General features: G+C 33.7%; 3 protein-coding genes across 6 annotated transcripts; all 3 read left to right on the top strand.

Annotated features, from left to right (window-relative positions):
- Nucleotides 1-421: 421 nt before the first annotated feature.
- LOC121219208 (uncharacterized) lies at nt 422-2,891 on the top strand. Its single transcript, XM_041096947.1, has 2 exons — nt 422-1,127; nt 1,190-2,891. The coding sequence occupies exons 1-2, from the start codon at nt 1,074-1,076 to the stop codon at nt 2,759-2,761; spliced, it is 1,626 nt and encodes a 541-aa protein (XP_040952881.1). The 5' UTR covers nt 422-1,073; the 3' UTR covers nt 2,762-2,891.
- Nucleotides 2,892-8,889: 5,998 nt separating this feature from the next.
- LOC107932961 (protein SODIUM POTASSIUM ROOT DEFECTIVE 2) lies at nt 8,890-11,168 on the top strand. The gene is made up of 3 exons (XM_041096946.1): nt 8,890-9,508; nt 9,698-9,773; nt 10,764-11,168. The coding sequence occupies exons 1-3, from the start codon at nt 9,305-9,307 to the stop codon at nt 10,883-10,885; spliced, it is 402 nt and encodes a 133-aa protein (XP_040952880.1). The 5' UTR covers nt 8,890-9,304; the 3' UTR covers nt 10,886-11,168.
- A 2,651-nt stretch (nt 11,169-13,819) lies between these two features.
- Nucleotides 13,820-19,854, top strand: LOC107933011 (3-hydroxyisobutyryl-CoA hydrolase-like protein 3, mitochondrial). Of its 4 annotated transcripts, XM_041096945.1 has the most exons (11): nt 13,820-14,291; nt 15,136-15,237; nt 15,415-15,459; nt 15,697-15,749; nt 16,907-17,041; nt 17,153-17,249; nt 17,892-18,021; nt 18,117-18,295; nt 18,427-18,554; nt 18,668-18,769; nt 19,436-19,854. In XM_041096945.1, the coding sequence occupies exons 1-11, from the start codon at nt 13,973-13,975 to the stop codon at nt 19,535-19,537; spliced, it is 1,392 nt and encodes a 463-aa protein (XP_040952879.1). In that variant the 5' UTR covers nt 13,820-13,972; the 3' UTR covers nt 19,538-19,854. The 4 variants fall into 4 exon arrangements, with proteins under 4 accessions (XP_040952879.1, XP_016720635.1, XP_016720634.1 ...); XM_016865146.2 differs by lacking the exon at nt 15,415-15,459 and having other exon boundaries at nt 13,822-14,291; XM_016865145.2 differs by lacking the exon at nt 15,697-15,749 and having other exon boundaries at nt 13,829-14,291; nt 15,415-15,479.
- The last annotated feature ends 2,597 nt before the right edge of the window (nt 19,855-22,451 follow it).

Below are 22,451 nucleotides of genomic sequence, written 5' to 3'. Positions count from 1 at the left end.
ATAACCATGCATACATTCAAAAGCAAATATTTTCCTCCATGATCTAGCAAGTAGCAAAAAGAGGATGCATCAGAATCCAATGGGTTGCTTTGTTTAACTCAAGCTTTCGAGTTTGAGTTTGAATCAATTTTAAGTTTATGTTGGATGGATTTGAACTATTAATTTTTTTACAATCAAATTAGATTGACTCGAATTTAGATTTGAATTAATTAAGTTAAATTTTAAATTTAAGTTAAAACTTACAGATCTAGTCATACAAGAAGTAAAGTATCAACTATTGGTACACCAAGTTTTGACATAAGTGAATTGCATTGAATCTATTAAATAATCTTTCAATACAATCAATTAATTAAGTTTTATAATCTAAATATCCTCACTAGTTGGTTGTACCCAACGGAAGGTTCCCATAAAACTCTCAAAATGTGGTGGTTGTGTATCATATCCCCAGCGTTGGTTCTTCGTTGCTACGGTGCTATCTGCAGCTTTATGCGGTGAGCTGATACAATATTTTGCCATAACTTGTCGGGGGAGGGGCGGTGCTTTGCCTGCTCCTAAGCTGTTTTTCAGACCAAAAACACAACATTTTTGCTGCTTGTCTTGTCTGTAACCCCACATTTCTTCAATGCTTCCATGTGAAGCGGAAAAAGAATGGTGAATCCAGGCCGTACGTCATGTGACTAACACGTGCTTAACTTGCTTTACCCATTACCATTCACCACTCACTTTTACTCTCTTATTTTTTTAAAAAGAATTCCTTTAAAGAAGTGATAAAAAAAAAATTCTCAGAATCAAAGCAGCTCATAATTCATCGAAAGCAAAGAAAGGCATGAGTTCTCTCTCTGAAAATTCTGACTTTGAGAAATCTATTTCTGAGGAGTTGATCCCTAAGAAAGTTCGTTTCAGAGGCGAAGATGTTGATGCAAACAATATTATGTTGATCGACTCGCCCCCGGAAAAACCCACCTCGTGGAAGGACATGCTTGTAGGCCAATCGTCAAAGGAGACTCTCAAAGTTTTGGAAGGAAAAGATGATCTAGATATTCTGGAAGGAGATATTCAAAAATCCTTTGTGAATGGCATCCCCTCTATTTCCTTCTCGGATCGGATCCACAAAATCCTTATTCAAGGTATGGATAACACAGTGGTTTTAAAGCTGCTTGGTCGTAATATTGGTTTTTTGGTTTTGCAGAATAAACTGTATAATCTGTGGAAACCTTCAGCGGAGATTCATATTATGGACATAGAAAATGGATATTTCTTGGTTAAATTTCAGAACAAGTTGGACTGTGAAAAGGCGCTTTCTGAAGGACCTTGGATCATCTTTGGACAATACTTAACAGTCCAACCTTGGTCCTTAGCCTTTGATCCCACACAAGCTTACCCTAATGTTGTGATGGCATGGATCAGATTCCCTGGGTTACCTGGGTATTTATACAATCACAAGATCATCACTGTGATAGGGGAAATGGTTGGAAAAGTGGTTAAATTGGATATGAACACGGATAATAGGACTAGGGGACGTTTTGCTAGATTGGCTGTTTATATCAACCTGGAGAAGCCATTGGTATCCCATATTCTGATCAACGGCCGAAAGCAGAATGTTGAATACGAATCCTTACCTACAATTTGTTTTCGCTGTGGGAGATTTGGGCATGTGGAGAATTCTTGCCCTTTTAAAATTTCTGAAAGTCTTAGTGAAAAGGAGATTGCCCCACCGGAATTATCATCGGATCTTCAGAACACAAACAAGGTTGATGTGGAGAAGGAAAACGGGAATTTCGGTCCTTGGATGATCGTTGAAAAAAAATCAAGGCGTAAAATTAGGGAAAAGGTGAATAATTACTCACAAAGTGGAAAAGAAGGATCTCGTTTTAGAGTCCTTAATGATGAAGATTCAGTCAAAAAAGATGATGAAGGTTTTATGATGGATTCCAGGCATGATAAAGGTAAAGAAATTTTACATGATATTTCTATGGGTAAAGTTCCAAATGCTTTCTCCAACGGCAAACTTGAGTGGAGAAAAAGCAATAATAATAAGTCAAAAGAGGTGGGCTTGAAGGATAGTGGTGGTCCCACCTCTAAAGTTAATGGTAGGCCAATTTTGGAGGCCAATAATTCCCTTTCTATTCTGAAGGATAATTCTCCTATTATAGTTAAGGCTTTTAGCAGATTGGGCTATGGAGACTTAACTGCGGGTCAGGCCCGAGGAGTTTTGGGCTCACCTGCTCCGGAACTGGTAGACCAACATCTCTTTACTGATGATGGAAGTAGCAGTCGGTCTTTTACTGTAGCTGAAACGCAAAAAATCCCAGGCGACAGTGTGGGTTTCAGGCCTGAAGGAGAAAGTTCTGGAAACCGGACAGTTTTGAAGGACTCAAGTCGTGATAGTATAGCTATTCCTCAAGATGTTGGGAATCTAGATTCTAATCGACACTCGGCGGTGGTTTTTCATGACAGCTCTCAAAGCAAGGAAAACAACATTATCCATCCCCCAAAAAATTTTGATTCTTCTCTGGTGCTATCCTCCGGTTCGAGTAAAGTTATTAAGAACAGAGGAAGAAGTCAAGCTAAGAAACAGGCTAAGATCCTTCTTGGCAGCAATACTAGATTCAAAATTTCAGGATCCCAGCGAACATCTTTGAAGGAATCGATGGAACACCTCGCCGAGAGCATCTCGTCCTTTGCATCTCCTAATCTTGGGGTTGTAAATAAAGGGGGTTCTGTTGTGCAAATAGAGGGAGTTAATGCTCCTGAACAGTAAGGATATTCTTTTAGTCCTTATAGGTTTTGCTTGTTCTGATAAGTTGATATTGGGATTTTGGCTCATTTTACTTTTTCATTTATCAATATATTTTATTATGTCTTTAAATTTAAAAATTTTTACATGGAATTGTCAAGGGTGTGCTAGTAGGAAGTTTTTACGAGTCTTTCAGGAATACAATGCAGAGTACAGGCCTGATATTGTTTGTTTGGTGGAACCAAGAGTGAGTGGTTTTAAGGCTAATCTTATTATTGAAAAATTGGGGTTTAACTTTTCACATCGGGTTGAAGCTATTGGGTTTTCAGGTGGCATATGGATTGGTTGGAAGGATTTTATCCAGATTCATATTATTCGAAATCACCCGCAATTTATTTTCTTACATGTCAATAATAGTAGTCCTAATAATCCTTTTTTATTTCCTTCGTTTATGGCAGTCCGGATAGGTCTAAAAGAAAGCTTCTTTGGGATGACTTAAAATCTACAAATTCTAATCTTTCTTCTCCTTGGCTTATTATGGGAGATTTCAATGCTATCTTATCTTCTTCTGATAAAAAGAGCCCTGTCTCTATTGGTAAGCGCTGTGATTTATTTGGTAATTTTGTTGAATCTTGTGAGTTGCAGGATTTAGGGTTTAACGGACCTGCATTCACTTGGCAAAGAGGTGGTACCTTTGTTAGACTTGATTGGGCCTTAGCCAACGATGCTTGGGTGTCTGCTTTTCCTCATTACTCTGTCCATCATCTTACTCGTATCAAGTCAGACCATAGGCCCCTCTTGTTATCTACTGCATCCGACCTTATCATTTCTCAAAGCAGACCGTTTAGATTCTTAGCGGGATGGACGAAACATAGTGATTTCTCCAACTTTGTTAAAGAAAAGTGGAATTTCGCAGGTAATATGTTTGAATCTTTGAATAATTTCACTTTTTTTGCTAAAAATTGGAACAGGAATATTTATGGTTTTTTGGGTACTCGTAAGAGAAATCTTATGAGATCTCTTAATAATATCCAAAAAACCATGGAGCATTCTTCCTCTACATATTTAGCTGGAAAAGAATTGGAAATTCAGGAGGAGCTGGAAAATGTGCTTGATCATGAAGATCTACTTTGGAGACAAAAGGCTCGCTGTGATTGGCTTCATTTGGGGGACCGAAATACAAAGTTTTTCCATAGTCGCACGATGAGGAGAAGGAAATTCAATCGTATCATAACCTTACGTGTTAATGGGGATTGGTGTACTGATCAAGATTTCCTGCAGGCTAAGGCGGTGGAATTCTTTGAAGGTCTCTTTGGAGAGGAATCTCCTACGTTGGGGGATACTCCAAAGGTTGGTTTTCCTCGCTTTAACGCTTCTGAGATTAATTTTCTAGAGGCTCCTATTTCTAATGAGGAGATTAAAAGGGCTTTGTTTGACATGGCTCCTTTGAAAGCTCCTGGAAGTGATGGTTTCCATGCTCACTTTTTCCAAAGCCAATGGGATATTCTTGGGAATGATGTCTGTCAGTGGGTCAAAGATATTTTTGATGGACGTCCGATTGAAGCTGAATTGAACAATACACTGATCGTTTTAATTCCCAAAAAAGATAACCCTGAGGACTTTAGCCACTTTAGGCCTATTAGCCTTTGTTCTGTTCTCTACAAGTTGGTAATGAAAATCATTGCGAATCGGTTTAAAGTTATACTTCCTAAGCTTATATCCCAAGAACAAGCTGGATTCATAGCTGGGCGTAACATTTCTGATAATATTATTTTAGCTCAAGAGATCATTCACTCTATGCGCTGTAATAGGAAAGGAAGGAAGTGGATGGCTATTAAATTAGATTTGGAGAAAGCTTACGATAGAGTTAGTTGGGACTTTATAAGAGCTTCTTTGGTGGATGCTGGAATTCCTGTCTTCTTAAGGAAAGTAATCATGTCTGCTATTTCTTCCTCTTCCATGCAAATTCTATGGAACGGTACACCTACTCAAAAGTTCAAACCTAAGAGAGGTATTCGCCAGGGTTGTCCTTTATCACCTTATCTCTTTGTGCTATGCATGGAATGGTTAGGACATTTTATTCGGACTGAAATTGACTCTGGAAAATGGGATCCAATTCATCTTTCTCGAACAGGTCCTTCAGTTTCTCATTTGTTCTTTGCGGATGACTTAGTTATCTTTTGTAAAGCTCAGCTCGACCAAGCTAGTCTCCTGGATAATATTCTACCTCGATTTTGTGTGATCTCTGGACACAAAATAAGTGTTAGGAAAAGTAGCATTTTCTATTCTAAAGACACTGAAGAGAATGTTCGTAATCAAATTAACCAACTTTTTGGATTTCATGAAGTCCGAAACCTTGGCATTTATTTAGGTGTTCCTCTCTTACATCAAAGGATTTCCAAAAGTACCTTGAGCTTTATTGTGGATAAAGTGAGGAAGAAATTACAGAGTTGGGACGCTAGGAATCTATCTATTGCTGGTAGAATCACGTTGGCCCAATCTGTTCTTCTGTCTATTCCTAATTATTTTATGCAGTCCTTGATGATCCCGAAAGGTGTTTGTGCAGACATTGAAAGAGTGGTCAGGCAGTTTATTTGGGGTAGTACTGATGGCCATCCGAAAATGTCTTTGGTGGGTTGGAATTCTATTTGCCAACCAAGGTCTCGAGGAGGTCTTGGTTTCAGACATTTGGAAGATCAAAATTCAGCCTTTCTTATGAAGATTGGTTTTAATCTTGTTTCTAAAAGTAACGCACTTTGGGTTCGTGTTCTTCGTGCCAAATATGGTTGGAAAGACCAGATCCCGGATTCTATTAAAAGAAACCAATGCTCTCTATTATGGAGGGCACTTTCTAAGATATGGCCACTCCTTAGAGATAATATTGCCTGGTCTATAGGAGACGGTGCTACTGCTCGATGTTGGAAAGATCCTTGGATTCCAGGTATGGGCCCTTTAATTTCAAAAATTCACCATCCTGCTAACCTTGATTTGGATTGTTGTGTTAGGGAGATGGTCAACCCAGATGGTAGCTGGAATTTGGATTTATTTCGTGCCAGGGTGCCTGAAATTATAATAAATAGAATTGTCAGCATTCCTCCTCCTCACCCTCACTCTGGTTCGGATAGGATTATTTGGACTCAGTCCACGTCTGGTGTCTTCTCAGTTCATAGTGCTTATTGGCGTTTGAAAGAGAATTCTTGGAATCCTCAGGAGGATCACTGGAAGATTGTTTGGAAATATCGAGGTCCTCAGAGAGTACGAGTCTTCCTTTGGCTTGCTTTCAATCAAAAACTTCTTACAAATTCGGAACGAGCTAGAAGGGGAATATATCATTGTAGCTCTTGTTCTATATGCGGACATGATATTGAAGATTTGATCCATGTTCTTAGAGATTGTCCTTCCGCGCAAGAAGTGTGGCGGCTTGTGATTCCTGATCAGTTAAAACAAAGGTTTTTTTCCGTTTCCTTTCAGGATTGGCTTTTCTTTAACCTTTGTTTTAATGAAAGATTGCAGGTTTATGGTCTCACGTGGTCTTGCCTCTTTGGATTACTCGTTTGGCGTATATGGAAGAATAGAAATCTATACATTTTCCAGCACATATCTTGGACAGCAGCGGAAGTGATAAAAGTCTCTTGTTGTTGGGGCCGTCACTACACCTTCTATACTGAAGATCAATCTAAGAGCAAGCCGGGCTATTCCTTGATAAACAATTCAGCTGACAATTGGGTGTTTTTATTCACTGATGGAGCTGTAGCAAGAGATTCTGGCCATGCTGCATCAGGAGGAGTGGCTCAGGACCATGATGGAAATTGGATAGTGGGTTTTAACCGTTTCCTTGGCATGTGCTCCCCTTTCGAAGCTGAAGTTTGGGCTATTCTTGACGGGATCCTCATTCTTCTTAATAAGGGCTATAAACGTTTCATTATTATGACAGATAATCTGGAAGTTGCTGAGATCTTGTCTAATATGGAATTGGAAGACTCAGGGATTACTGTGCTCCGGAGAACTCTTCGTATTTTGCATTCAGCAGGGGAGTAGAGGATAAAGCACATTCCAAGAATTCAAAATTTGGTAGCAGATCGTCTCGCTAAACTCGGTTTAAGTTGGAAATCAAGCTTACAAATTATGGATGAGGCTCCCAAGGATTTTTTAGATTCAATTCAAGCAGATAAAACGAATGGTTGCTTTATGTAACTGATGTTTTTTTTCACCAAAAAAAAAAAAAGAATTCCTTTATTTTTCCACCCACTATAATAAAGGAACCAAAATCATTCACATGGTCCAACCTGGTCCCCTTAATCTTTGTTCAAAATTACTACATTTACATATTTTTAAAATATAGCTACACATTATTATCTCATATTACTACAAAAATATAATTTAAATCTTATAATAATTGCTCACCTCAGAGGGCGCCAATGATTCAATGCCACATCTCCCTCTTCTTCTTTACATTAGTAATAAGGTATAATTCTATTCTTACTTCTACTATACTAAAATTTAGCATCCTATACTTCAATTTAATGGTCTAATCGACTAAAACCGAACTCAAATGCTGACAAGTTCGATAATAAATTCGATTTAGTTATTCAACTTGAGCTCAAATAAGCTTGTTCCTATACAAGCTCAACCTCGTTCATATTTAAGCTCTTCCCGTGTAATAAAGGTAAAAATGTAATTTTATAATATAAAAATATATTTAAGTAAAAGGTTCGATTAGGCTCACAAGCCATTCGAATCAAATATTACAGTGCTCGAATTCGGCTTGATTGATAACTCAAATTACTTGACTCGATAATTATTGAATTGAATTTGAATTTTTTTTTTTGGAGTTGAAGTCGAATAGCTTGCAAGCACTAGTGTCTCATTTACACTTCTAATTCAATTTGGCATAATTTGATCTCTTAAATTTTATAATGTCAGAACACTTTTAGTTGTTATTGTTAAAGTGATTACATGAATTTTTTTATACAAAAGGAAACAACTTTAAGCATTCAACTGATATGCAAATTTATTATAAATTGAACATGATGTGATTAAATATCATAAAAAAAATTCACATCATCAATTTAATGACAACAACTAATGGTATTATCAATTTGGGCCTACCCAGAACATTATAGCAATAGAAAGATCAAGCTATAATAAATTAAAATAGAGAAATTAAATTTTAAATTTGAGTATAGTAGAAGGATGAAACCCAAAATTCAACCAATTAGTAATAAAAGAATGAAGATGAAGACAAGATTTGCCAACAAACTTCAACTCTTTTTTGAATAATTCATTTCCATCCTATCATGTATATATATACATTATGTGTGTGTGTGTGTATAGACCATATTCTTCTTTTGGAATTGATTATTAAACTTGTTTTGATCTTTCTAATGCATGCTTAAGGTCATGCGCCATGATCATATATTATACCAAATGTACTTATACACCCTACTAAAGATGCTTTATCCACTCTTTTACTATAAATCTATATTACCGACATGCTAAAATTTAATTCAATTTGAAAAAATTGATTTTTTTTTAATTTTGAACTAATTGAATTGAGTTTTTCGAATTTGAATCAAATTGAATATTACAATTTGAATAATAAATTGATGTAAATGCCCCTTAGGTCCCTTCTAATTTTGAAAATAAGCAAATTGATCCCTCTCAGAAAAAGTTATAAAAAATTTAAAATAATATTAAAATATTATATAAACTACAAAATTTAAAAATTATATAAAAATATTAAATTATAATACTTAAAAAAATCAAAATAATAAATTTGAAACCTTAAACAAGTAACCATACTACATTAACATAATCTTTTTCTTGTTATTTTGGCTTGAAAATGTTCTCGATTTCAAATTTATATTTTTTTAAAAATTAATAATCTTGTCAACAAATTTTAATTTGACATGTTTAATTTTTTATTTAACTCAGAAAAATTTATTCGATTCGACTTGACTTAAATTTCATTTCACTCAACGCGATTAAAAAAATCAAATCGAATTAAAATAATAAATTATCACTTGCTAAATTAACTAAAGTGAAAATTTTTTTAACTCATGCCATGTTCAGCTTCTCCTTCGCAATCTCTGGCAGTGCTAACTATATATGATCCCCTGTTTTATTGCTTTACTTCCAAAAACCAACTACAATATCTCACATGAAATTTGTTTTATATCTCACCTTCATTCCCTCACTCAAGTCTTTTTTTATAACAGCGTAGCATAGTTTTTCATGTGAATGCTTGGTGTGTTAACTGTCTTCATCTTTTCTTTTGCTTTTTTGGCTTTGGGGTTGCCCTTTGCTTTGACTAGTGTGGCACTGGCAACTCCAAACAAACAAACGAACAAAATAAAAATTGGCCTTGTAGGTTCTTTTCTTCTTCAATATTGCTTCACAGTAGGTTCATAGGTTTCTGAATTATAGTAGCTTTTGTTTTTCCCAAGAAACTTTGACTTTCTGTTTCGCTTTTTCGAATTGATTTTTCTTCTTATAAATTTGACATTTTGGCTATGGTTTGAGTTTCCCAAGTGAGATTATATTTTGTCTTTGGTGTGTTAGAAAACAATGGGAAAGCTCAGTCTTGGCAAGATGTTGGATTGTTTATATTTGTCATCAATTTCAGGCTCATCATGTTCTTGTTTCTGCATGAACAATGCTTTGGATGATGAGTTTGAGAGGAAGCCATTGATGGTATCTGAAAAAACCCAGTTGAGACTGAAAGATGTTGTTTCTGGCAAGCAAACCTTGGCCTTTCAACTTAAGCCTAAGGTAAGAGTTATTTTATTTTATGCCTCTAATGTCTTCTTTATATTATCTTGTTCCGAAGTATCGTCTATGGGCAGTCGATTAAACCCACAATGATTGAAATTATTTTTTCCTAAAGAACAATATTTTAATTTATTTATATTTTAAAGGGTTTGAGATTTTTTTTTTACATTTTGTTTGGGGTTTCTGTAGATGGTGGTACTAAGGGTATCCATGCATTGCCATGGTTGTGCAAGAAAAGTGAAGAAACACATTTCCAAGCTGGATGGTAAGTAACATATTTTCCTTTTTCCATCTTTTTGAATTTTCCTCCTTGTTTTCCATCAAAAGATTCATACTATTACTTGAAATTAAGTGTTCTTGTAGGAGAGAAATAAAATTTAACCAAGACGATTTTAAATTAATTTAGGGTTAGGACATAAAATGATCTTAATTATCAAATAAGAATACTAATGAGATCCGAACCCTATTGCTTGAGAATAGACTAACTAGTACTAATAATATAGAAATCCCTATTCTAGAAATCAAAATATATTTTTGACCGATTTACTTAAAAAATAACAATTGAGCTCTTATACATTAAATTAAAAAGTAAATTAGTTATTTCAATTAAAATATTTATGTAATTCTAATTCTACTGTTAAAAACTAACGTGACAGACGGAAAAGTTACACCTAACGTGCCATATATACCTTATATTGACGTATAGAGATTAGTTTTTAATAATAAAAATGGATAAATTTTTTAACAGAAAGATCAATTTACTCTTTGATTTAATATACAAAGATTAATTTGCTCATATTTTTAATAGATGAGACAAAATGCCTAGTACAAGGGCTTTGATTACAATTTTGAAGAAAAACCTAAATTTAAATCTTAAAGATATATTATTAAAAGGAATAAATATGAACCTAAATATAATCAACATTAATTATATTAAAAAAGAAAAGTATGGTAACCTTTCATTTACAATTTTTTAAAATATAATTTACACTGTCTTCTCCCCTACTTGTATTTTTTTTTTAAATTGAATTATTTTAGTAGTTTAACCATTTCTGACAGTAAACCTAACAAGCTCAGAAGTAAAAGCAATATATTGACCATAATGCATTACAGTCATGAGCCATCACTCATCCATATACAGAACCAAACATATTATAATGCAAATGTTGTTGTATTGCTTGTCATGCAATGAATTTTGCCTTCGTTTTCTTGGTTACTATAATGTAATTCTTAGCTGTCCCGCTGAAAAAAACAGGAGTGACCTCATACAAAGTAGACTTGGAAAGCAAAAGGGTGGTTGTTATTGGTGATATAATCCCTTTTGAAGTGCTTGAGAGTGTCTCAAAGGTTAAAAATGCAGAGCTTTGGACTTCTTGATTCCTCCATTCATGAACAATTCTATTTATAAAATATAATATTATATATATATATATATCTCAAAGTTGTTGTTAGCCTTTTTAGAGGATGGTAAAGGAAGTAACATAGCCATCTAGGCCATTACGTTAGTTAAAATAGCTGTTAAAAATACTGTGTAAGCTTATCCTGGTTTAGCTTTGCTATTGCATTTTGCAAAGCAGCAAAACAATATTGTAATTACTATTCGGGATCCTTGTTTAATTGTAGTTTTAGTCCCTCTAAAATGCTGAAATTTGAGATTTAATCATTTTACTTTGGGATAAAGCAACATTTAATCCCAAAATTTGACAACTTTTTTTAAGTTGGTCCTTAAATTTTTTTGGTCCATATTAATTTTGGAATTTGACAATTTTTCCCAATTTAATCCATGATTAATGTGTAATGACATGATACTTACTTGAAATTTTAAAAATTATATAAAATATAAAAAAACATTATTAAAAGTTATTAATGACTTTTAAAAAAAATAAGTGATGATACTACACCATCCAAGAGTGTTTGTGCCTCCTCATCTTTAACGAAATCCAAGTTGTTAAGTTACAGGATTAATGGGGACAAAAGAAATTAGGGACCAAGGTGGTAAATGGTAATGTTGTCTAAGTTTAGGTACTAAGCTTTACTTTATCTCTTCTACTTTAATTTGGTATAATTTTGTCCCTCTATTTTTATAGTGTTATTATTAGATTCAAATTGATAACATCGTTAATTTTTATTAAAGTAATTATGTGAATTTTTTTTATTGTTACTCGATCACAAATTTAAGGTCATGTGAAAATTTAGTCAACTATATTTAACAAATAATAAATTTATGTTTAAATACATTTTTATTTTAAAAATAGCAACTAACGAAATTAGGCGACTTATTCTTAACTCAATTGGTATCAACATTATTATTAGCATAGAAGGATATGAGTTCAAACGCGCTAAAGCGTATTTACCATCCTATTTATAACTATACTAATAATATTACAAAAATAAAAAATTAAATTTTAAATTTAAGTATAATAAATGAATTAAATCAATTTATTGATTTTTTTTTGGGAAATGGCATTAGATATTAAATGGTGTATTATTTTTGGATCCAACATGGCCCTGTTCTAGTGGTGATTGATACCTAAAACACTTTTTTTTTGTTAATGTGATTTTTGTCCTTTGAAAGGCATGACATGTGATTTTAGGGTTTGATTAATGAGAAAAAACAGAGATGGACCCATTGCATGACAGATTCAATCAAACCAACTTATATTGTTTGTTGCATGCATTAAGATAATTAAAGATGTGGCTTAGAATATCAATGGAACACAAAACATAAATCAATAGGTTTTCACATCTCAAATGCCTCCTCCACTTTTACTTTTTTTCTCATTAACACTGTTATAGGAAATGGGGTATAGAAATTAAATTGAGGTTTTATAATTTTCAAATATGTATTTTAAAAATTAATTGAATTGGATTCAGATCGATTGGATTAGGTTTAAAAATCACGTATGTATATCTGTTACTAATTAGTATTGGGCCACAAGCTTGAAAGTGGAAGGTAAAAAGATTTTTCCGGTCTTCTCAATTTTAACAAAGAGGAAACTAGTTTTTCTAAAAAAAAATTAGAGTGATTTAGTTCTTATCAATTTTAAAAGTCAACAACTAATGATAAATTAGTACATATTTTCTATTGGTACCAAAGCAAATCTAACTCTCAAAATTTATGCACTTTATCAATTTTGTATTGATTTTATAAATTTAGCCCATAACATTTACACAGAATGTAGAAACACGGAAACTAAATTTATTATTATACTAATCTAAATTATGTACAATTGACAGATGATATTAATATTGTGATTAATTGTCCCCAGTTATTCACTTTTAAAATTTAACAAATTAAATTGTTCTATTTTTTTAAAAGGGATCAATTTATTGTATAAAACAATGAAAATAATTATTGAATTACAGACGTACGAAGCATTGGTTGAATAACAATGCTAAAGTTTTAGTAAAATTAAGATGTTATTATGTGTGAATTTTATTCATTTTAAGTATAGTTAATTGTTCCATTTTTATAATAAAATTGGTTTGGTTTAAATTTGTCAATCTTGACCGAATTCAACTTAAAAAGCTAATGGTTTTGCTGGAATGAATCAAATCCAAATTATCTTAATTTCAAAATTACTTAATTAAATAAGTATCCTAAGATGACTTAAATTTAAGTGATAAATTTGAAATGATTTCTAATTGGGTGTTTAAATTTTTTAGATTTAATTTGGTATTTAAATTTGACATTTTTTTTCTTAATTTGGTACTTAAGTCTTTTTTGAGTTCTAATTTAGTACCCGAACTTGACTCTTTTCTAATTTGGTACCCAATCTATTTTTTTGTCCAATTTTGGTCTTTGAGCTTGTCAAATATTTTCCAAATTACTCCAATATACTAACAATGTTATTTTTTATGAGATAGCAAAAATAACCAATATATAATCGACATGTGACAGATGACATGATATTTCTTTTTTGTAGTTGAAATGTTCAATTACTTTTACTTTTATTTATTTTACTAATTTAAAATAATGAATTTATTTTATTTTAGATTTTTAAAGCTTTTATTTTCTTATTCAATATTAATATGTTAAGCATAGCTCAATGCCTATTTTTTAACACGAATTTCCTCTAATATTAATGTACATTTGTAGCATGATACCCTTCATGTTTTGAGTAATTTGTATAATAAGTACCAAAAAGAAAAAAATTACAAATTAGGTTTAAAAAGTCTAGGTATTAAATTAAGAAAAAGTATCAAGTCAAGTCAAGATACCAAATATTATATTCCAAATTATCCTATCCAAAACCAATCTAATCCGCCCAATCGAGAGTCAGCCTGCCCCAATTTCAGCCCAATCGATACAGCCCGAAACTATCGGCTCATCGGACCCAATATTGCCGAACGGTATGAGCAAATCGTCAGGTTGATTCTTCCAATTTATCCAACATTTTTACTCGGATCTTGAAATTCAGTGTTCACAGTCACCAAAGCGAAAAACTTGAACCAAGGACCAGCATGAAATGCTTTTCGATCTCTAAACTCACCACCAAATCTTTGTCTTTGAAGTTTCCGCTATCCTTGTTCCCCAACTACCCCGAATCATCGGCGGTTGCCGCTGCTGCTCGATTTCCAAGCCTTTCTCCTCGTTCAATCCGGTTCTCTATTTGCAGTGACGCCTCGAGGTCGTCGGGGGGAGGTGTTTCCTTATCTAGTCGTGATCGGAACTTGTCCACCATGGCTGGTGCCGATGAGTTTGTCAAAGGAAATGTTCACCCGAACGGCGTTGCTGTCATCACTCTAGATCGTCCCAAAGCTCTCAATGCCATGAATTTAGGTCCTTTTCGTTATTTATGCTTAGTTTACATGTAAAATTCGTGTCTTTTTAATTATTTAAATTTAAATGGTTATTGTATGAGCTAAAAGATTTACCTTTGATTGTATTAAAGCTGATGCCAAGTGAATGATCCGTTTTAGCTCGATTTTGAACTACAATATATACTTTATAAAGGATTGTTGAAGGGGGGCTGATTTTTGTGAGAAGTCTGAGAAGTATTGTCCGCCAGGAGCCGGCAGACCGGCTCCTGTCTTGTCGCCACTGGAGTTTTGCCTCCGGACTCCATTGAGAGGCCGAAAGATTGAAAAGCACTATATGCAATAGGTCACGGGTTTAAAACCCACCAAGTGCAAATATAGAAATTTCCTACCCGCCTACATGCTCTGCCTTCTCAGGCATTGGATGAGACGCTCACATTTTGTTGAACTCACCGCCTCTTTAAGCACTCAAGCTCTCACAGAATCGAGGGACAAAACCCCCACCAAGGATAATATCAGGGGTTTGCAAGTTCCTGGTGGGCGACACTTTGCAGACTTCTTCTTACGGAGTTGGTCTCTCCTCAATAATGATAAAATTTGATGTAAGGGATAAAGCTATCAAAAATAGTTAATAGCAAAACGAGAAAGGAAGACCTTGTTCAAGGATTTGCTGGTAGTAATATTGGAAATGAGTATATTTATAGAAGTACGTAATGGTTCTTCAAGATATTAAAAGAAGAATCCTTTTTGTGTACAAAAAAAATTGATATCATTGAGAATTAATGGGATATTTTGCAATTTAAATTTGTTGCTTCGTCGATATGAATTATTGTCGGTGAAACATTTGTGTATTTTGATAAATGCAGATATGGATATCAAGTACAAGCAAATTCTTGATGAATGGGAATCAGATCCAAAGGTCAAATGTGTTTTGATCGAAGGCAGCTCACCGCGTGCCTTTTGTGCAGGTACTTTGAAGAACAAATTATAGGATTCTTCTTTGTCAAGGCAAATATACTTCTACAATAGCATTTCTAGATGTTGTTTGTAATGAAAAATACGCATTCGTATATTTGTAGGCTATTTTTGTATGTTGCTAGTGTTAAGGGGGAGTTTTCGGGGCTAACCATTGATGGATAATGCAGGAATGGATATTAAAGGTGTTGTTGCTGAAATCCAAAAGGATAGAAACACACCTCTTGTGCCAAAGGTTCCTTTTCCCTTCCATCTGAAATGCATGCTATGTGTTACAAATATTTCCTGCAAGTTCTTGTTATATCCACTGTTGCTAGCTATAAGTTGTTTGCATTTGCATTGTTCTTGTTTTGGGCAGGTTGCGGTAGTTCTAGTTTTCTTTATCTTTTATTTTTTGGGCTCTGTTTAGTGTTCTTTTCTCATTGGTAACTTAGATATTAGCTTATATGCAGGTGGTGATGTGAAGCAGATAACAGAGAAAAACAACCTATCAGATATGATTGAGGTTATATTATGTACCGTTATAATCATAAACATTTCCAATTTGTCAAAATTTAAGTCAGCAAAAGATGTCTATCATGGTTTTCAAACTCGAAATACAACTCTTACCATGGCTATGATATGATCCACTTCCGATCGCCATTTATGATTGTGCCTTTAGGTGTCAGTAAAGCTCTATCCTTTACCTTTTCTCCTGAGAAAAATGAAACCATTTTTACTTAAAGAGAATTTGAAACCCCGCAAGTAATTGTATGCAATTCTTAAATTTCAAGCATCCTTGAGTTTAGGGATTATGTGGACTTTATATAAATCCCAGGTGGGGATAGTTGCGGTCAGATAATTGTAGGCAATAGGAATTCCATGGTAAAAATACCATGGAAACCCTGTACTAGAAGTTGAATTGCAATTTGCTTTCTTTACTCAAAAAATGGGCAAATTAGCACCTGTACGTTAGATCAAAGAGCATATTGGTCTTTCTATTAAAAATTCCGTTGATTTATATTGTTAAGTGGTGGCGTATTTCTGTCTGGTTACTTGAATTAGTCCCTCCATGTTAGCACATGGTATAGAGATGACACGCCAAGTGTCACTATTTGGTTGTTCCATCGACTACATCAGCACTTAACAGTAAAAATGGATAGAATTTTTAATAGAAGGACCAGTTCTCTCTTTGATCTAATGTACAAGGACTAAGTTGCTCATTTTTTCAGTAGAGGGGACAAATTGCAATCTGGCTCCTGGTATAGTGGCCTTCATGGTACTTTTACCGAATTCCCCTTTTTTCTTTCTTGAATAACATAATTCGGCTTCTGTGTCCAGATGAAATTAGCTTTTGCTTATAACGGTAGGAGCATAATTTAAAATAGAACTGTTGACGAGTTTGCTTGCAGTTTTAACTCGTAAGATAAGTTTGAAGTGTTTTATCTTGTGAATGCATCAAGATTGTAAATTTTCGGTTGTTACACGTCCCTGATTGTCCTGCACCAGCAATGATTTCCTCATATGTGCATGATATGTTCGTTGGACTAGATATTTTTTCTTATTACGGAGTTGTTCGTATACTTTGTTTTTTTCTCATTACTGTAATGCTGTTTTATCACTTTGTGTTTATTACCCTGTTTCTGAAGTAACTTACCTAATTATGCTGTATTGTTTTTCCAGGTTTTTACTGCAGAGTACTCTCTAATATGCAAAATTTCCGAGTACAAGAAGCCCTATATATCGTTTATGGATGGCGTAACAATGGGCTTTGGCGTTGGCCTTTCCAGTCATGGTCGTTACAGAGTGGTAACTGAGGTACAAACTGATCTCTTTGCAGTCCATAATTTTTTTATCTTGCATTTTAAATTATTAATATCTTTACAAATTCTCTCTAATGTTTTGTTCTTGTATAAATCATTGGATCAGAGGACTGTTCTTGCTATGCCGGAAAATGGAATCGGTTTATTTCCTGATGTTGGGTTTTCATATATAGCAGCACAAGGTCCTGGAGGGGGTTCCATTGGTATGTTTCTTTTTCTCTAAAACTAAGCTCAAAGAGTTGTACCAAAAGCTGGTTGGTACAGTATGCTATAAATCGAACCAGAAGTACTGGGGTTGACGTGTGAGTCTTTTAGAACGTTTTGGAGATGCAGAATCCCTAAAGCTAAACTTTAATTGTTGTACATATGCACAACCACTGGTTTACTTCTCTTGCTCTTTTCAAGGTAAAAGCATCATTGGGGCTCTTGTACGAGGAGGTGGATAGCATTTTGCTCTCTCTATTAAAAAAATGGGCAAATTAGGCTTTGTACATTAGATCAAAGAGCAAATTGGTCCTTCTATTAAAAATTCCATCCATTTTAATTGTTAGAAACTAATCCCTCTACTTTAACATGAGGTATGCATGGCATGCCACATGTAACTATTTGGTTATTTCGTTAGCCACGCCAATTTTTAACAGTAGAAATGGATGAAAGTTTTAACGGAGAGGACCTTTTTACTCTTTGACCTAATGTATAGAGACTAATTTGCCTTTTTTTTAGTAGAGGGGGCAAAATGCAATCCGCCTCTTAGTACAAGAGCCTCCATGATACTTTTACCCTCTTTCCAGCTCACTATATTGTACCCCTCTATCGTTGCCATTTACAATTTTGGAGTTCTGCAGGTGCTTATCTTGGAATGACCGGGAAAAGGATATCAACACCTTCAGATGCACTATATGCAGGGCTTGGAACACACTATGTGCCATCTGGGAATCTAGGTTCACTGAAGGAAGCCCTTCTGTCGAGTACCTTGTATATCTCTGATCTTCTTTCTAGTTTAATAGTTTTCTTTTCAAATGGTAGTGAAATTCTTTTAGGATCTTATGACAAACGATATGCTTATGCAGTTCTGAGGATCCAGACAAGGATCTTACAACATTGTTGGCAAAGTACAGCAGTAACCCCGAGTCTGAAGCTCACTTGAAGTTGCTTTTGCCTCAGATAAGTTCATGCTTCAGTGCAGATAAGTCAGTTAATGAGACAATCGAAGAGCTTAAAAAACATCTGCAAAGCACAGAAGCTTCTGGTAAGCTTAGTTAAAACCAGTTAATCCAAACAGTGAATTGATCTGCATATGCATCATTATTGTTCTCTTTTCGATGTTTGAGGACACCGAAACTGTCAATATAGATATGTTTTAACTGTTTCTTTCTGCAGTGGCAGAGTGGGCAAATGATGCTCTGCAGGGGCTGGGAAAGGGCGCTCCTTTTTCTCTTTGCTTAACGAAAAATTATTTCTCTCGAGTTGCATCCGGATATGGTAAAAGTGGCAATGAATTTACAACGGTGAGTTTGGTGATGTATAACCCAACTGCCTTTCTCTCTCGCGTGCCATTTTTTTTGTAGTGATATTTTTCATGTAACATCTATATATTTGTGTTGCATTGATCATTTTCCAGCTAAAAGGTGTTATGAAAACCGAATATCGCATTGCCTTACGGTCTTCTTTGCGAAATGATTTTGCCGAAGGTGTCCGTGCAGTCTTGGTTGACAAAGATCAGGTTGGCTGTTCTTGCTTCTGCTCCCTTTCTCTCCAAGATCGATCCACTGCTTGCTAGGGCTATTATACTTTGATAATATGCGAATATATCAAATTTTATTTCTTTGGAATGTACATGTTGTTCATGCATTTATACTGTGCATACTTGTTTGTGTGGATGTGCATGTTCCTACATGCTTTTGGGTTTTATTCTTATTTGCCTTAAGGACAGTACCCTTATTTATTCCCAGACTTGTCAATTGGGTGGTCGGATTAGATTTTGGATAGGTTAATTTGGGTTTCAAAATTTTCACATCATTTCGGGTTCAAATTTGAGGTTCGGGTTTTTTGAGTCAAGCCGTTACGTATTCAGGTGCAGTGGCGGAGCCAGAGTGAGGCAGGCAGTGGCCTTTCCCCCACCCCTAAAATGTTACAATTGCTTTATAGTCCCTTTAGAAATTGTAAGATTATAAGTTAGTACAATGGTAACCTTGCATTTTGGCCCCCCAAAATTTCTGGCTTCACCCCTGTTTGGATTATTTCGGGTTTGTGTCGTTTTGAGTTAAAGTTGTTTTAGATTTGGGTCATTTTGGGTTTGGATCATTTTGCATTCAGGTCAGTTTGGGTTTTCATGTTTAGGTGAGTTTATTTGTTCATAGTTGTGAATCATTTTTCTATCTGTTTGCAGAATCCAAAGTGGAATCCTCCGAGCTTGAACGAAGTTAACCCGAAGGATGTGGAGGCAATTTTCGAACCATTAGGTCCAGGAATTGAAGAGTTGAAAGTGTAAGTATCCCAGCTTCACATATCAAGTCGTCTGGATGGTCCATAGTGATGGAAATACAAATTTGGAGGTGAAGAAAATAAATAAACAAATTATTATTCAAAAGCTTTTAGTATATACTTAGATGGCACTTGAAGGCTTTTAATAATACTGTGAAACACTGGAGCACAATCATGATCATTGATCCTTGATCTCTACAGTGTACATTCTTGACATCCAACTCTAAGTTGGAAAAGTTTATAGATTACATAGATTGTTACATTCTAACATTGATGATGGAGAGTACTTGGGGAAAAAATGAGATAAAAGTGAGATAAAAAGTATCATGGAGGCTTCTGTACTTAAGTGTTAAATTGCATTTTGCTTCTTCTAAGCAAATTAGTTTCTATACATTATCAAAACGGGTAAATGTACTATGAAAGTCTCTACAGTAGGAGCTAGAAAATAATCTCTGTATGGGAATTGATCTCGTTAAAAATTACATTAATGCTGAAAATATTATGATATTAAATGAAACCATATAAATTCCAGGTTAATTATGTAATTAGAAATTATTTTGCCCAAGTTGACAATACATAATAATATCTGCGGGAAGATACCCTGGTCGTGGGTTCTACTTCATGACGTGGAATGGCTGCCCGTTTGCCCGCAGCAAACAGATTTAAAATACTTTTTGTTTAAAAAAGAAAAGAAAAATTCTGCTAAATTCCCACGGCCTACCGCTGATATATATATATATATTATTTTTTTAAGGTTAAAATATGTCATAAGCACCTTTTGTTTTTGAAAATTTGAAATTTAGTATATATGAAAGTATTTAAACTTAGTAATTTATATTTATTTGGTATTTTAATTTTTTTTACCTAATTAGCACTTAAACTTGAAAATTATAAGCTAATTGATACCTTTTTAGGTGTCTGATTAATCCTATTAAAACATGTTGAGATAATGTTGATGTGATACAAACGACCAATAACATAGTGACATGTGATAGTCTCGTATTTTAATACATGAAATTTTTTTTTTATAAATTTTAAATATTTTTGTCATGTGTCAAAATGTGAGACTGTCATGTATCACCATACTTTTAGTTGTCAGTGCCACGTCAGTATTTTTTAACGATGTTAGTTAGTAACTTGAAAAAAGTACTAAGTTGGCTTATCGTTTTCAAGTTTAGATGCCAATTAGGTACCAAGTAGGTATAAATGGCTAAGTTCAAGTACCTCTGCATATATTAATCCTATTTCTATTTTCAAGAATTTAGACCCTCTATTTTTTATATTTCAAAATTCAGGTCCAAACTATTAATATTGTTAAGTTTTTTGTTAAATTAACGTTTATTACCATGTCATTTTTTTAGTTACATGTTACCAAGTGGGTAGTTTTTTTTTTTTAATTTCAAAAGGTCACGCTAACAAATTTAACAAAATAGTTTAATAGTATTAATTGTTACCTAACTATGAAAGATATAAAATGGTCACCGAACAGTTCAACTTTGTATTTTTTGATCATTAGCTAGCTAGGTGATAGCTTTTGAAATTGGAATAATAGTAACTTTAACCGTTGATATTTATAAATTGTTTCAATTTAGTCTCAATTCTAAAAAAAAACTAACCCTTAGCATTTACACATTGTCTAATTTAGTCTTTTTTTTGCAGTTCTACTTTTTTTTTGTGACCTTTTCACCTACAAAACTAAAAAAATTATCACCTAAATTTGATTAAAAATATACAATAATAATAATAACACTCAAAAATTCAAGATAATAATTTTCATATTTTCTAATTCTTTTAATATTAATCCTTAATATCCCAAAGAACAACAAATCTGTAAAAAAGAAAGAAAAAAGATAAAATTACACTGTGTAAATATTGAGGGTTTATTTTAAAAAAATAAGACTAAATTAATGTGATTTATAAATGTTAAGAGTTGAAGTTGTTATTATATCAATTTTAAAGGTTGTCACTGTTAGCCAACTAGTAACAAGAAAGAGATAAAATTGAATAATTAGATTACGATTTTGTAACATTTCATAGTTGGATAACCAAAAAAGAAATCTACTAATAGTTGGATGATATTTTTTTAATTTTTCATAATTCAATGATAAAAAAATTATTAATAATTTAGTCAATACTTATCCTATAATTAATTATGTCGCCAGTTGCCAGCGCATGAAATTCGAGGTAGTTACTAGTTATGGTTTAGGAGAGAAGAAAAGGAAAACGTGTGCAAAATGATGACAAGGATTCCACGTGTGGGGATAGATATGAAGAGAATTGAAGGTGGTGGTTCTCTTTTTTCCTTTTCTCTAGATTTTCCGATGTTCCTTTTTGACTGTGATTAATACTACTTTCTTTCTAAAGTGTCTATTCTATCTTGCTTTTATATAAAATTTAAGATAAAAGGCCTAAAGTTATTCAACTAGTAGTACTTAATTTCCAAACATTTGAAAATGGTTATTGAATTATTTAAATGTTTTTATTTAAGTCATTGAACTATTTAAAAAGTTTATGTTAAGTCACTAGGTTGTTACGTTTTTTTTTTAAGTTCAGCTAGCGAGTTCTAATTGACAATTCGATGATCAGTATGGTGGATCAATACTAATCAGCAAGTAAAAAAACATACCTTAGATTCAAGTTGTAACACCCCTTACCCGTATCCGTCGCCGGAATAGGATACGAGGTATTACCAGATTTTACTAATTTTTTTTAAACTCAATATAACCCCTTTATAAATATCTAATCCTCCCTGCAAATTTTAAACCGAGACCAAGCCAACACAACCAATCCATTTCAACATATTTTCAAGATAGATTTATTGTATTCATAAGATAATCTCATCACATGCCAAAACCAAAATTTGTTAGCCATACCAATGGCTAACCATACATTCATTCCACATTAACATCTACTTTACTAGC

Source organism: Gossypium hirsutum, chromosome D07 (assembly GCF_007990345.1).
Source record: "Gossypium hirsutum isolate 1008001.06 chromosome D07, Gossypium_hirsutum_v2.1, whole genome shotgun sequence".
NCBI lineage: Eukaryota > Viridiplantae > Streptophyta > Magnoliopsida > Malvales > Malvaceae > Gossypium > Gossypium hirsutum.
This window is presented reverse-complemented; position numbering and strand designations above follow the sequence as displayed.

Excerpts from the sequence above, each read along its gene's own strand:
- LOC121219208 (XM_041096947.1), top strand. The coding sequence starts at position 1,074 with ATGGCATCCCCTCTATTTCCTTCTCGGATCGGATCCACAAAATCCTTA. Across the intron at positions 1,128-1,189 it reads CCACAAAATCCTTATTCAAG|AATAAACTGTATAATCTGTG; the intron begins GTATGGATAACA and ends TTGGTTTTGCAG.
- LOC107932961 (XM_041096946.1), top strand. The coding sequence starts at position 9,305 with ATGGGAAAGCTCAGTCTTGGCAAGATGTTGGATTGTTTATATTTGTCA. Across the intron at positions 9,509-9,697 it reads CCTTTCAACTTAAGCCTAAG|ATGGTGGTACTAAGGGTATC; the intron begins GTAAGAGTTATT and ends GGGTTTCTGTAG. Across the intron at positions 9,774-10,763 it reads ACACATTTCCAAGCTGGATG|GAGTGACCTCATACAAAGTA; the intron begins GTAAGTAACATA and ends TGAAAAAAACAG.
- LOC107933011 (XM_041096945.1), top strand. The coding sequence starts at position 13,973 with ATGAAATGCTTTTCGATCTCTAAACTCACCACCAAATCTTTGTCTTTG. Across the intron at positions 18,022-18,116 it reads GCCCTTCTGTCGAGTACCTT|TTCTGAGGATCCAGACAAGG; the intron begins GTATATCTCTGA and ends ATGCTTATGCAG. Across the intron at positions 18,770-19,435 it reads TCTTGGTTGACAAAGATCAG|AATCCAAAGTGGAATCCTCC; the intron begins GTTGGCTGTTCT and ends ATCTGTTTGCAG.